The 15,661-nt window shown below is 39.3% G+C and overlaps 1 protein-coding gene across 1 annotated transcript in view; it reads left to right on the forward strand.

The window, feature by feature from the left end:
- The window catches only part of COL4A5 (collagen type IV alpha 5 chain), a gene marked incomplete at both ends in the record, with an annotated part of 73,188 nt that overhangs the window by 53,631 nt on the left and 3,896 nt on the right, over nt 1-15,661 (forward strand). The window contains 13 exons of the mRNA XM_084269323.1: nt 794-892; nt 1,503-1,592; nt 2,290-2,429; nt 3,331-3,457; nt 4,691-4,771; nt 5,315-5,413; nt 5,707-5,757; nt 6,495-6,680; nt 12,954-13,087; nt 13,474-13,546; nt 13,692-13,763; nt 14,123-14,251; nt 14,472-14,570. Of these exons, the coding sequence (XP_084125449.1) occupies nt 794-892; nt 1,503-1,592; nt 2,290-2,429; nt 3,331-3,457; nt 4,691-4,771; nt 5,315-5,413; nt 5,707-5,757; nt 6,495-6,680; nt 12,954-13,087; nt 13,474-13,546; nt 13,692-13,763; nt 14,123-14,251; nt 14,472-14,570 (1,380 nt within the window). The remainder of the gene's footprint in view (nt 1-793; nt 893-1,502; nt 1,593-2,289; nt 2,430-3,330; nt 3,458-4,690; nt 4,772-5,314; nt 5,414-5,706; nt 5,758-6,494; nt 6,681-12,953; nt 13,088-13,473; nt 13,547-13,691; nt 13,764-14,122; nt 14,252-14,471; nt 14,571-15,661) is intronic.

The raw sequence follows: 15,661 nt of genomic DNA on the forward strand, positions 1-15,661 counted from the left end.
TTTGAACTCTGATTTAGTCTTGAGAGGAGTAAAAATACCCTAGAGACAATTATAATGCCTTTCTCTAATGTTGGCCCACCCATTATAGTGCCAATTTAACTGTTGTTGATATTGATGTAGGTAATCCTGCTCTGGCAGGGGGATTGGACTAGATGATCTTTTGAGGTTCTTTCCAAACCCTAACATTCTGTGATTCATTCCTCTGAAGCCTTTGTAGGATCCGAAAATACCTTTTTTCTTTGGTTTCTTTTTTTTTTTTTCCCCTTCTGTTAAAAGCTCTGGAGAGCAGATTTACCTGTGCCTGCAGGGCAGCACAAAGTTGTTAATATGGGGTGATAACCACATAGAATTTGCAGACATCTTCTAAAATACCTGCATTACTTTATATACGTGTGTTGTGTATGTATATTACTAGTATATCAGTCCCAAAGTGCTACTGGTGTAGCAATGTAATTAAACATGTATATAAAGAATCTGGATGAACATAGAAAGGGTATTATGGAGTCTGAAAACACAGTCCCTTCTGAATGAAGTACATTGGCATTAGTTACAAAGTTTCTCTTTCTTCTACTTATCTATATTGTTCCTGTTTACTAGTAATTTAAAACTTTCTGAAGTGATATTTTATGTTCTGTGATACATCTCTTTGCTAAACTAGGAGGAACAACAGGTACTGGAGGACAAAAACCCTGTTTGAATTGTTTATTTTGTACTATATTTCATCTCTTTTACAATAAGAAACCATACAGGAATAGTAGCAATAATAATGAAGCTGTGTTTTTTTTCCTTTAAGGTATTCCTGGTTTATCAGGACAGAAAGGTTATCAAGGTCTCCCAGGTGACCCAGGCCCACCAGGACTTGGTGGCCCACCAGGTGTGCCAGGATTGCCAGGTAAGGAAATCAGGCCTCAGATGGACAGCTTTGTGGAAACTGAGTGCATTTTTATGGCGAGGGATTGGGGTGTTATCCCAGTTATATCCACAGCAAAGCCTAAGGATTTACAGGTAGAGCTGCATGGGTTTGGGACACTTAAAATCATTGTTCAAACAGTGTGCTTTGAGCTTTTTGAGACAACCAAAACCAGTTTTAAGCTGATCCCACTGAAGATTAGGATAGCTTTTAGGATGACTTGTAATATAATCTGCTGAATACCTATTGTAGATGAGAGTTGATGTGTTCATTGTACAGAACAACTCATGAGAGACCAAGTCACACCAGTACTAAATGGCTTCAGATGATTACTAAATCATGGACTGAGATTTAACCCAGTTTATTAGATGAATCTTCACAACAAACAAGTTTCCCTGATCAAACCTTGCCTCAGAACAAACAGAAGTTGTTTAGTATTTCACTACAAATGAGTGTGAAAAGGCATGTAGAAGCAGTATGAGGCCTAAAGCAACTCCAAATCCATTGTGTTTTTACTTAGATGACAAGCATGTTTATTTGAGTGCACATGACTTGAATTATTGCCATTAACAAAAAACCACAACTTTCCTAGGTATCAAGGGAGAGACAGGACTTCCTGGCCAGCCAGGACCTGCAGGACCTCCAGGATTAAAAGGTGCCATGGGAGAGATGGGCCTTCCAGGTTAGTTTCTGTGCTTGTATTTTACTTCATTTGGGCCGCTGTTTTTCTTTTATGTAGTACAAAAGTGGATCTGCTTGTGTGTGTTTTCTAATACTATATTTAAATGGTGACACACTTGGGGAATAAATAAAGCCCTAAAATGCATTTGTTGAAAAAGTACATAAGAAATTGGAAATACCTATTAAAACAGAAAATGCAAATATCAAATATATTGAATAAAAATTATTTTAAAGTGCCTATGGATGTAGAAGCAGGATGATCTACACTTTGTAACTTGCATACTTTTCTGGTTTCTCAGATTCCACTCCGAAAGCTCAAAAAATGAGTCTCTAAACCCACGTGTCAGAAGACACAATCAAAAGGGGATAGAGAAAGTGAATTTTATTACTTAAATTGCTGAAACAAAAAATCCAGTTTCTGAGGATTCCAATACTAAATTGTGCCTGAATACTACAAGAAGATACCTGGATTTGTATAAATTAAGAAAAAAGAAAGCTTACTAATGTCAAGCAAAAAAGCCATGAGAAATTTTTAGAAATTTTTTGTTGCTTTTAAACATAAAAACAATTAGTATTCAAAGCTAGCCATGCTATATGTTAGTCTTTTCTAGTTTAGGGGCTGTAGCTTGAGTTAATTTCTCTAAACCTCTGCATAAGTTTCTTACATTTATGAAATCTTCATCTTACCTTTTGGACAGGTCCCCCAGGTATTAAAGGCAGCCAAGGAATAGCAGGACGTCCAGGGCAGCCTGGACCTGCAGGATTTCCTGGATTGAAAGGGGAGAAAGGTGATCCTGGCCTTTCAGGCGTTGGTATTCCTGGTCTCCCTGGACCAAAGGTATGCTTAGAAAATCCTTCAGTAGAAAATTCCAGGAGGAAATTAGATTCTGTGGTGGACTGGGCTTTTTAACTATGACAATATATAACTGTAAATATGTATATAAATATATTAACAACAGAGTTGACTGTGTTTTGTTATTTTCAGATGGGAACTAACATCTCTAATTTTAAAGGTGAAAATATTTATAATGCTTCAATCTGGTTAAAGGAACACTCTTCACCTTACCCTTCAAATTGGGTTCAGTTAGTGGCCTAGTCTGCACTATGATGACACTTACTGACATTGTGGTAGTTCACAGGGATTTATACAATTAATATCACTGTTCCCATTTCTAATTATGCAGTTAATTCCTAAAAAAAAGTCAATATGCATTAAAGAATTAATTACCAAGGAGATGATGTATCATGATTATTGCTGCTTAAAATTTTTAAGTCTCTAAAATATTTGCACTGATGTTTACCTACATCATATTTTGTCATCCACAGAAGTGAGACACCTACAGATTATATAGCAACCTTTACTAATGCCTTATAATTGAAATTGAGCAGCAATTAATTGAGCAAAAGAATTTGCATAGCTAAAGGCCCACAGACTTTTCTTCTGTGTTATGGAGTAAAAAAATCTGTCTCGTCTGGAAGACAACACTTTTCTCTTAAGTGTAGGCCAGTTCTGACAAAAGCTATGATACTCTTAACAAATCTCCCCCTATGTTTTTGTATAAATATTTACATTGTTATTTCAAATTTATTTTCTCTGAGATGGTTAACATCACCTGGATATAAGAAGCATACAGAATATAATGGTGACCTTTTTTGCGATTGTAGGACTTGGGGACATGTAAGATGGGTAGGTCCATCTTGTAAAGGCTGGTTTCTTACTTCTGCTTAATGTTTTCTAGGGTGATCTCGGTTTGCCTGGATACCCAGGTAGTCCAGGCAGTAAAGGTATAGCTGGAAATCCTGGTTTGCCTGGATTTCCTGGCAGTCCAGGTGCAAAAGGAGAGCCAGGCCTTCCTGGATTCCCAGGTAATTCTGAACAGGCCATTTCTTTATTTTCAGTATTGCTTATATCTGTATAGAAATCTAAACACTGTGGGTTAAGTGGTGAAGGGGGCTGCAGCTTCTTTCAGTGGCTAGCAATCTGCCTCTTCTAAGCTTTGTGCTGTTGGACTTACCACTGCAGGAGTGTGTAAGTGTATCAATTGAGTGCCTTCTGAAATTATTCATCTGCTCTGAGGGGATGTTAGCTAATGCTCTCCACTCCCTACAGCAGTCATTCTTTCCTCCTCTGACCCAGAAAATAGCTGTGTTTAGCTTCATATTTTTCCTTCTTGAATCAATAAAAAGTTGTCAGGAAAACTAGGCTTTTTTAATAGCTTTTATTGTCTAAAGGTGTGTTCTAAGGAGAAATCTCTCTGAAACATGAAATTGGATTTTACACTCTTCTCTAAAATATATTTATAAAGATTGTTTATGGGTATGTGTCAGTTCTTTCTTTCTCAATTTAAAGAAACAAGATTTCTTACCTATGCTGCATTTGCAGCAATAAGGGCTGTTCTACAAGCATGCTTGAGCTGCTTCCATATAGGAAGTTGGGGAATTTTATAACAGTGTAGTCATGGCAGCAGGAAGCTTAAAGGAGAACAAAACCTGGCCATGAACCTGACAGTTCTTAACCTCTGCTTCATGCCATGCATGAAAGACTTTGAACAGTCAAAATGGTGTATTGATACGCTGCCTTGATCAGGCTCAGTTCAGGACAGACACACTGTAGCCCATTGATTGTTTTTCTTGCCTTCCATTCGGTTCATGCTGTAGGGGAGAGAATCTTGTGTAAATTCTAAGTCCATTTTTATGAAGTTCCTTTTTCAGGAAAGGAAAAGAGAATTGGGGAAGGACTATCCAACCACAGTTCATAATGCCTCAATTTGTTGTCAAGTAGAAACACCTATCTCTAAAATAATGATTTCCTAGCACACTGCCAGAGTCACTGTGTCCTTGGCCATGGGCACTTGAGAACTAAGACAACAGACTTGAGAGCAGCAGTAAGGCCCATTGTGCTAGTATGTTTTGTTTCTGTACATCCTTTGACTTATAATTCATCTCTTTGATCGGCTGTAAATCTGCAAAATGAACACAAATACAGTTTCTCGATATATTTAACTCATTTGTTATTCAGGGCATCTCAGCTTATAGCATTTCCAGATCTGCTGAAAGCCAGTACTGTGCTTAATGGATTGAAATGCCTGTACTTTACAGGAACGCCAGGAGTTCCAGGACCAAAAGGTATCGAGGGGCCTCCAGGTAATCCTGGCCTGCCTGGACCTCCTGGGCCAGTAGGTGAGCATGAACTGTGCACTGAGGGTCAGCTGCTTCCATGAAAAAATGTCACACCACCTCCTTACTACTTATCTCTTTAATATCATGGGAATTATTTGTATGTGTGAGGATGCTCAAACACCATTGCACGTGCTTTGTTTATGGAGATTAAACATATTTTTTTTACTTTCTCTTGATGACTTATTTACTGCCATAGTTATATCATTAGCTATTGAAACAAGAAGTTAACTGTTTCAGTATCTACCAGCTTTTAGTACTCTAGTGGTATAACCTGGTTTCATAGGAACAAAATTCTAATTTACCCTGAAGGAAAGCATTATGTTATTTTTAGCTAACACTTAACTTCTTAAAAGGCACAGGCCTAAAAGCCTCTTCTAAATTGTCAGCAGGGACAGAAAAGTTTTCATTTTAATATTACATCCTTGTGAATTTGTTATTACCTTGTCACACCTTCAGGTTCAGGTGGTGGGGAGTGGAGGAGGTTGATTTTCTTTTATTGCAGGTTAGGCATGACTGTGCTAATGGGTTCTATCTCCCTTTCAGGTGATATTGGTCGTCCTGGCCCTCCTGGTCCTTCAGGGGAGAAAGGTCAGCCTGGTCGAGATGGTATCCCTGGACCAGCTGGCCAGAAGGGTGAACCAGGTTAGATAGTCTTCCTGTTTTTTCTCTTCTTCATTCTGTATTGTGATGTCTTGCTTTCTGTAGTCAGTCTATCTTATAACTACCCATATACATTCAAAACTAGTTATGGATGCATTCTGTAGGAAAATGTCTAGCTTTTGGTGTAGAAGTTTTGTAAGTAATGAGAATCTATCTAATAGTCTCAAGTAATCTGAGATTTAAATGAATTGTGCTGTCATCGTCTTGGCCTCACTGCTATTCCTGGAGACTTCAAAGCTAGACATTGATTATCAACTGAATCTGTTTCTTTTCAGGTCTACCAGGTTTTGGCCGTCCAGGACTTCCAGGAATTCCAGGCTTGTCAGGTAAAGTTCACCAGTTGTGCTTTGTTAAAAAGGTTAAATGTAAAAATATATCTATGCACCAAAAAAAGGAGGCCATGTGGTATGTTCTGCAACAAGTGAATGCCATAGCAACAACTAAACTTTTTTCTCAGCTATGTTTTCAATTAACCACAGTAATAAAGACACTGGCTACAGAATTTTGCAAATGAACAATTATGCAGGCAGAATAATAGTCTACTGCATTGTGTGGGACTCTGCTGATTTGTCTCAGTAAATAAAGCCTTCATACAACAGATGACAAAAGAAGCTGCTTGGTGTATTTTCAAAAGTAAGTTCACAAACAGAGCCACGGTAATTTCCAGTAGCATCAAAGCTGCTAAATTTCTGAAGCTTATTAGAAAATCTTGTTAGTATGTCTTAACTATCAGCAGTATCTCAAATAATATTAAGTGGTAACATTAGTGGGTTTCTTAAGAGAAAGTGTTGCTTGTGGGCTTACAAACACAGAGGCTGTTTATGAATTACAGTATCGCTGCACGATCAAGACTTGGTGCTATGGCTTCTGACATGTTAAAAGGTTTTAGTTTTTCCTGCAAGAATTATTAGCCATAACTTTCTGAATGTTAGCCTATGTGTAAATAAGGAGTTGTGGCCAGTTTTGCATCTTCCACAAGAGAAATGCCTCTGCAAATTGACACTTGGACTTCTTTCAGATAAATCTGTAACAGTATTAATAACATGTCTCTTTGCTTTTACAGGGCAGAAAGGAGAACTAGGGTTACCCGGCCCACCAGGGCCCCCTGGACTTCCAGGTCTGAAGGGAGAACCAGGTTTCCAGGGATTCCCTGGTCTACAGGGTCCACCAGGTCCACCAGGAATACCAGGGCCACCTCTGGAAGGTCCGAAAGGTAGCCCTGGCCCACCAGGTGTTCCAGGAAGGCCAGGTAAGAGTGTGATCCATTCCTATCAACATCTGCAAGTACTGTCATATTTTGCTGGTAGGTTATCAGCCTTTAAACTTTCCCAGTTGATTTGGATGGTTAAGTTCAAACATCATGGCCTAGGTCTTGATGTTTGCAGGCAACCAGAGGATTTTGTTGCCAAAAGTAACAGTGTCTAAAAATAAACCAGCATTTGTTTCTGTTGATTTCTGATACCTGGCAGCAAAATTCTAATGCGTTAATATCGGGAGGCTCTCCGCATGCTGTCACTGTAATCAACTAGCAAGCACGATACGGACTCGTGAGCATCTGATACCTTTGCAGTGTTGTCACGTGACCAGCGAATGTCATCGCGCACAAAAAAGCCAAAAGTAACAAACCCCATCACTTTAAGAGTCATGAAAATCCAATTCACCCTAGCATCACAGCATGATCAAATTGGATAGCTGCCGCCTCATCTGAGTGTCATGTAACATAAGTCATTGCTCCATTGTGTCATGTGGCTCCCATGGACTCAGTGCACCATCACGTCATGTTCATCTTTCCATTCCATGTTGGCATTTTGTTCCTGCATCAACTAATTCTGGGAATGTAAAAACTTCTCTATATTGAGTTAACATTGCTGAGCAACTCCCTGGTGTGTATTACAATTTGACTTAAGTCATCGAATGTTTATTTGCATTAGATACCACTCTTGAAACATCTTACAATGTGCTTGATAGTCTCCTTCAATGAGGCCACTTTAAAACCAAGATACTAGTTCATTACAGGTTTTTGCTTTGCATATTAATGGAGAAGTAATATGTTTATTGCACACCAATTCTGACCTCAGATATTGAAAGACTTGTTTGGGGAAGCTAGTTTTGAATCAGTACATTTTGTAAAGTAGCTGCTACACATATATCATTCATTTTTGGATGTCAAGGGAGAGTTAGTTGCAGTACACCCTTGGAAAAATTTTAAGATTCTCTTTTTCCTCATGCTTGCTTCTGATACAGGAGGAGGGAATCCCGCTGAAAAACATTTTTAGAACGGAATCCTATAAAAATATTTTCATTAGAACTGGAATAGAGGGATTTGATTATTCTCAATGGCAGTATGAGCTCTCTGCTTGTGCAGAGTAGACTATGAATTCATCAATCCTAACTCTGCATTTAAAATGAGTCGTCATAACATTTGGTTTTGATCTATAACACTTCAAAAAGTGGGGTGCTGCTTGCTAGTAAAATGAGGTTTACTTTTAGTCCTAGTAGAAGTACTTGAGTTATATTGGTTCCCAAACCCACTTTTTATGCAAGTGGTTGGAACAACACGGTGGGTTGCTAATCTACAGCCAGTCACAATTTCTTCCTGGTTTCCTATTTGGTTAGTGGAAGGAGTGCATACCTTTCCCCTTTCTCCTGGGGGAACTTACTCCCTGCTCTGCCCCAGAGGCTCTAACTATGGATGGAGCATCCCTGCAGCACAGTGGTAGCCCTACCTTGCTTTCTGCTTTCCATGTGGCATTGTCACCTTCTACCTAGTTGTTCACTGGCAGGTAGGACAGGTAATCCCAGCCCTACTCACTGTGGTTAGTTGCACCTGGGGCAAGTGGGAGGAGTTGAAGGGAGGGTGGGATGCTGGGCTTGGTAATTTAAGTGTGCCCAAATAAAGGCCTAAGACATCTGAGATGTCAGGTTCTTCCAAAGATAATTTTTCTGTGTGCAGAGTGGTACATTAATTGTTCACTTGATACACAAGAAACTTTAAAGTTTTGTCTCAGGAAGCTGATTGGTCCATAAGAGTATAGGCTTTTATTTTTTTTTCAAGATTCTTAGAGGATGTCTCCAAAATCTTAAAAAAAACCCAAACCAAAACAGCTAAGCAGCTCCTGATGTATAATAAAAGCACTAAGATTCTCTGCTCTGCTGTAGCTTTGGTGTTTTTCTCAAGCTTCTCATCCTGTTCACACTTCTCTGTGTAAATAAGGTGCTTACTGACTCATCAGCTGAGGAGGTAGGGGGATGGCTGGACTCATTTTGTGCTGTTTTATAGGCTTTGGCAGGGGAAACAACCAGTGAGGCTCTGCTCAGCCATGTTCTCTCTGTCTCTTTCTCTCTTCCTCTTACCTCCATTTTTGTTGCATGCAATGTATAAAGTGAAGCATTTGTTTTTCTCAGTTATGCGTGAACTAATGTGGATAAACCAAACTATTATTACAGTTCTGGTACAATCAGCACTCCAGCCTTTTGTTTCAAATGATAACACAGTCTATTGTTGGAATGCTGATTTTGTAACATTTCACATAAGGCAGTTAGTCATAAAAGCAGCTGTGTGGCTGTCAAATTAGCCCCCTTCTAGGGACATAAATAAAACCAGAAACTCTGTGTATACTATTTGTTGTTGACTGCTGGGTATATTCTCAGATTAGTAAAAGTGATGAAGTCAAACATGATGTAGCAGTCTGACTTCAGTTGAGTTGCCCTGAGAACAAAACTTGATGGATGGTGTTTGGATGGATTTTTTATTATTATTAATTGATTATAAAATTAAGCCAATTTCCAGGGCAACACAACATTATTGTTATTCCAAATGTCTATTTTCATTGGTACGAATAATAATAGTTTGGTGTTTTGCATACTGTATGTAAAGGAATATTGAGCTAAATCTAAAAAGAAAGGTTTAGTTGAATATGTTAGCTTGTTGATATTTCTAACAATTTTGATGTTTTTCCCCTTGTTCTAATGATGACCTTGGTGAACTCTGACCCCCTACTCCCAGGTCCCTCAGGTTAGCCCCTTAACTCCAAAATAATAACTTTGCATGAAAATGAATGTGTATATATATTTGTAGTGTCTAAATGTAGATATGCTGAGTCATTTCTCAGACATACCTTTTAATTCATGGTGGAAAAGCTCAGAGTTGCCTTTTGGACTGCTCATGTTGTAGGACAGACATTGGAAGGTCAGAGTGCTGCTCTTCCCACGGTGGAAGATCACGTGGGTCCAGGCTTGCAAGACTTTTAGAGAGTGTCCCTATTTTAGCATATTTATTCTCAGTGCAGCTGAAAACAATATATGCTGAGTTTAATCTTTTTTCAAGCATTTTGCCTTGCTCTCCCATGTCTTTGCTGTATAACTGTGTTCTGCAGCTTGGGCAAGTGACAGCATTCATTTATTGTAACACCTGCTGCTGTTGATCCTGGACACTTCCAAGTGACTTAAATTAGATGCTGCTTTTATATGAAGTGTCTGTAGGAAAACTGAGAGCAATAGCAGTGCTTTACATGCCCAACTTAGAGCATTGAACCTTTTCTAGTACAGAGAAATACTTATTTCCATTGTTTTGCTTCACCAACACCTTTAGAGGAAATAAGGAAAGCTCTTTCTTTAACACGCACCTGATGAAAATGAAGCACATAGCTCTCCTCTCCTTAATGCTAGGGCAGTGGAACAGGATTGATAAGAACATGGTCATCTTCACAAGCTTATCATCACCTTAGCATATCAACATGTAGCACAAGCCAGCTCTTGAAGATTTCTAACCCCTGTATCTAGATGGAAAATGACTTGGTATATCTATTTAATATTAATGATATCTTTAGGTTTTGCTATGATGACTTTCAGGAGGCAAAGAATTTAATGAAAATTCAATAAAATATATTTAGTTTTCAGCGGGTTGTCCTAAGCCCTGTGAGGTAGCCAATGTGATAGCCCCTGATGCTTGAATCTGAGCTTTATGCATTCATATAAAAAAAAGAATGTGGCTTTACCTTTTAATTAAACTGTGGTCACATGAACAGTAACCACACTTTCAAAGAGGGCTACTGTCACGGGTATGCTGAGAGGAACTTACCAGTTGCTTCAGGTTTTCTTCCAACCTTGTGACTGCTCAGCCAGAATTCAATAATCAACAACTATAGGGCAGACTTATAAATCATAGCAGAACTTGGATATCTAACAGTGAAATATAGCTTATAAGTACTTAACTGTAACAGTGAACTGTCTGTGTCATTATTTTAACAGCTGTATTACAGCTAGTATTTAAAATATTTTACCAAATATGTAAGAATTAGTGCATTGAGGTAAACCTGATGTATTTGTTGTCATTTCTAGCTGCAGATTGCATGGTGGTATGTTGATTTAAATATATCATTTCACTGACATAAGACACAAGTGGCACAGGAGCTAAAATACCAATTAGTTCAGGAGCATGGTAGGGACAACCAGCTTACCTTTGGAAAGAGGACACGTGAATTATTTTTCTGAAGATGATGATGCGTTCTCCATCATGATCTTAAACAGACACACTTGCATCTTGGGGTATTTTTATCAAGAAATAATAATGCTGACTGTAAACCCAACAAATTCTAAATTTGTAAGTTCTGATGTATTTTTGCTTATAGCATTTGCAGCCCTTTTGATCCATGTCAATCCTGCTTACCATTTGGAAGAGGGTATAAGCCTACTTTTCAGTCCTAGAATTGTATTCACAGATAGTCAAGGCTGATTAGTGGTGATAAATCCTTCTGTTAATCACACTTTCCCCCTGCCCAAAGCAGAATTTTGCTCTGCAGTAAGTTGTCACCCCCGATTTGCCAAACTGCAGGCCCTGTGCTGTTAAACACTGTCAGTGAAATGGTTATGTAGTCCAGACCCCACTGTGAGTAGGACTAACCAGTCAGGAGCCTCAGCTGTAATGTTAAAGCAATAACACATTCTTTAGTAGAGCTTTAAGTCTGCTGTTAAATGAAGTGTCAAATTAGTCTTAGAGCCTAGTCACCAGAATAACTTGTATCTGAAAATACATATCACTGTATTCATGTATGGTTTTATGCATGCATGTGGTTTATATTGTAAATACAAAATATGCTGGTGAAGTGGGTTATTGTGTAGTGTATATGCTGTCATCTGTACTATTTCTAACTAGTAATCTTGTTTTGTACTGTGTGATGTCTGACCCTTCTAACATCGATCATTGGGCTTTGGTGAACTCTGATCCTTCCAGGTCCTCCAGGTTAGACTCTTAACTCGGTCAATTTATTTTACTACGTTGCACTTGATGTAAGAGAAATGGTTGTTTTCCTGTAATTCTGTGATTGTCTTTTTAAGGACTATGGTTACCCTGCAAATTGTGTTTGACTAGCATGCCTCAGATGGTAACCTGTTGGTATTCTGCATGTGTACAGTACCAGACCAGTATAAAAGAGCAAAATGAACTCAATCCTTGCATGATGGCATGTTTTCTGTAGTTGGAACTGCTACAGGATGTGTGTGAAATCTGATACAAGTTAAAAAGAAAAATTATGGAAGGAATTCTGTACTTACATTTGCATGCAGTTATACAGCTCATCCATTTACATCTACTGAATATTGACTATGAGGATGTCAAAGGAGATGTTAAACTACTCAAGGCTGCCGAAGAACAGATAAACATTGTTAGATTTCTGTACCACAGGGGAGAATGTCATAGCACTGTCCTCAGAGATCCTGCTCTTAATCCAATTAGGAGATCTAACTTGCAGAATGTTATTAGCTCTTGCTGCACTTACTTACAGTTTGTTTTGCCACAAATTAATACCTGTTACCTTCTGTTTAGTTGGTGGCACAAAGGCAGGGGTCTCATCTTTCAGTGCTGTGGCAAAGGGAAAATATTTAAAGACCAGCCTGGTTCTCTTATTGGATTTACACAGCATAATTCTTCTGAAGATAGGCAAGTCAGTTGGAGGGAGAGTCGTTCAGCATAAGGAAGTTTCTGCAACTCGGATTGTTATTTAGGCAAGGGAGAGTGATGGGCTTCTTGCTGGCCCAGCAGTCAATAGACAGTGTATTTTGGGCTCCTCAATAGGTATGTCAAAGCCTAACAGTAAAAAAACAGAAATATTTTACATTGTTGAGACTGGTTTTCAAAAGCAATTCGGTCTAAGATGGCACTTAAGAGATGGTGAATGTACATCAGGTTAGCAGAGGGGATATTTGTACCATCTAATTTTGGGTTTCTCGGCTCCTACTAAAGGCACTGGTCTGCTCACTGGTATGCTTCTAATGTAAGGGAGTTGTACTGCTTTCTGGAAAGACCTGCTTCTCTTCATCAGCTAGATGAGGAGCCTTGGTTCCTAATTTGGGTAGTGCAAATAATCCCTCTTTGTTCTCCTTTTAGTTTACCCTGTAATCAACATTGAAATAGAGCTGGGAAGACAAGCTAAAATACCTTTAACTTCTTTTTTCCGCTGAAGGCACAAACTTGAGGGTAATGGTTGATATGTGCTGATATGCATATTTGTTCTGCAATGTTAAGGTCCACCAGGCCCAGAGGGTCCACGGGGGCCACCAGGCAGTGGAGGACTTAAAGGAGAAAAAGGGAACCCAGGTCAACCTGGCCCACCTGGCCTGACTGGTCTAAAGGGAGATCAAGGACCACCTGGACCCCAGGTAGGGCAAGAAAATGGAGTTTTCTCCCTAGTTTATTTTTAAATGTAATAAAAATGAAATATTTGTGTGGAATGTGCTGATTATCAAATAAAATAAAAGTGAAAATGTGTTAGCTAACACCCTTGTAGTGAGAAAGAGGGTTTTCTTAATTATCCCCCAGTATTAGGGCAGGTTGTCCCCATTCTATTCCTGTGGGAGCTGGAGCTGTCAAGGAACATGTAGTGCTCTCTGACAGCACCCAGTACAGTGAGCAAAATGCACGGCCTCGCCCTGTCCAAGCACTGTTTCACAGACCCCAAGTGTGCTTATTTGTTCCCCAGGGACTTTTATTATCTGTTTTTCTGAAATTGCCAAGATGATGATTAACATGAAGCTGTTCTGTTCAGGGGGATCCTGGTCATCCAGGTCTGAATGGAATGAAGGGCGACCCTGGTGTTCCAGGCGTTCCAGGATTCCCAGGTATTTAACGCTTTAAGGAAAACCTCCAGACATGGTACCAGCTCCTCAGGGAGAAAAGCAGCCTGACTTTGATGATTTCTATAGCAGATTTTATAAGGCAGCATGTTCTTTCACTGTGTTAACTGTATGAACTTGGTGTTTTCAGGTATGAAGGGTCCCACTGGACCTGCAGGACCTGTTGGCCTCACAGGCAGTCAAGGACTGCCAGGCCCACCAGGTAAGATGCTGTCACTTTTGCTCCCTGCCAGTAGGATTTGTTACACAGATGTAGGACTGAAGCTGTCTCAGCCAGCAATGAAAGTAAAGTGAGCAACATCTTAAACATAATTCCAGGGTATACATTTTAGCCCCACAAATAATCCTGCCATATTTTATACTCTCTATCCAGTCTACATGGATTAACCCCTGCAAGAGCTGCCCTTTGCAGAGGGTCACCAAGAGCACTTTTTTACTTTCTATATGTACACTTATTCTTTGCATTGATAGAGCTCTTGTCTTTGCAATAAAGAATAACTGGAAATGTTTATAATGCTGTCTTGTAGCTCAGTTTATCTAATACTCAGCTGCTTTTTTCAGGTCCACCAGGTTTACCAGGTACTGTTGGACGAAGCATTGTTGTCAAAGGTGACCCTGGTCCCCCGGGTCCTCCAGGACAGCCTGGGTCGAAAGGGCCGCCTGGATTGCCAGGGCCACAGGGATTGCCAGGTATGATCCTAGGTGTCACCTGCTGCAGAGATAAATAAGTTACTGAATTCAGCAAGAGGCAATAGATAGATAAATGTAGGTTTCTACCATATGCAGCTGGTGTAAGGGTCTGTTCTTGTCTATTGTATGATGAAGAAACAATAGACAAGTCCGAAACTATTTAAAGATTCTGTAGCAAGATTTCAAGAGCTTTTATTTGTTATGTATTTGTCTATTCTAGGCCCAATTGGCATTCCTGGTGACCCAGGGCGAGATGGACTACCTGGTTTTGATGGTCCAGCAGGCCGTAAAGGGGAGAGAGGTCTTCCAGGCCAACCAGGTATGGTGTTTGTCCCCTGCTCCCTTTTCTGAATGCAGGCTCATACTGGGAAGTGAGATCTTTGCCTCATGGGAATAATACAATTGTAACTTCAGGATTTTCTTAATGCAAAAATATTACAAGAACATACTTTGGTTTGGAATATTCTTGGAACCAACACATTGCCCGAGCCATTGCCGAATAATACTGTAGAATGCTTTATCTCAAACTTAATGGTATCCCCTTTGCAGCACAGATGAGGCACAGAAAACAATGAAGATGTTAAGAAATAAGGGAGATTAGTAAAATATCTTTAATTTTGTATGGAAATTATGAAAAGGGAAAACCAGACTTTATAAAGAATTCCCCCAAAGGCAGAGATCAAGCTACCATGCAGCTATTGCTTAGAATTACTTAATTATGATTGCAGAGAAGAAATCAGACTGGGCACTGGGACAATTTTCTAAAGATGATGGTACTTATGAAGTTAGCTATATATTGCAACTTGTGAGGAAAAGTATTAGAATTTAATCAGTTGAAACAGTACAGAAATCCATAATGCTTTTTTTCCCCTTCTCTGAGTAGCTCAGTGGAATCTGTTAGCATTATTTTAGTGGGAAAAAATGTAAATAACAATGACTGGGGAATAACATAATCTAAATATTTGTCATCTTGATACTTTTGCTGTTCAAGAACAAATGTCTGTTAAGATACCTCTGTCATGTAACTCATTCTTGCTCTGATTCAAGGTTGTTCTAGCATATTTCTAATTTCTGCAACCTTCTCAAATGCTGACTGCAGCTTTTCTATTCATTTTGGTGGGCTTTGGCTCAGGTGTTATCATAGCATGCCCTAGAGCAAGACTTGTTTCTGTTTGTCTCTGCCATTCTGTTTATGATCTTAAGCAAGATGTTTTAACATTATTAATCTGTGTGTACAGCTTAAGATATGTTCTGGAATTGGGAAACTAATTTGGACTCATTCCAGTGGCTGTCATGCCCACTGCAGTTATCTGAGTGCCTCACAGCTCTGAACGCATTGAATTTCACAACACTCCAAGACAGGGAAGTTGCACTGTTGTTTGCTAAGCAGTTGTGGCAGCCTCAGTGGTT

The sequence above is a fragment of the Gallinula chloropus genome, assembly GCF_964237585.1.
Source record: "Gallinula chloropus genome assembly, chromosome: 11".
Taxonomy (NCBI): Eukaryota; Metazoa; Chordata; class Aves; order Gruiformes; family Rallidae; genus Gallinula; species Gallinula chloropus.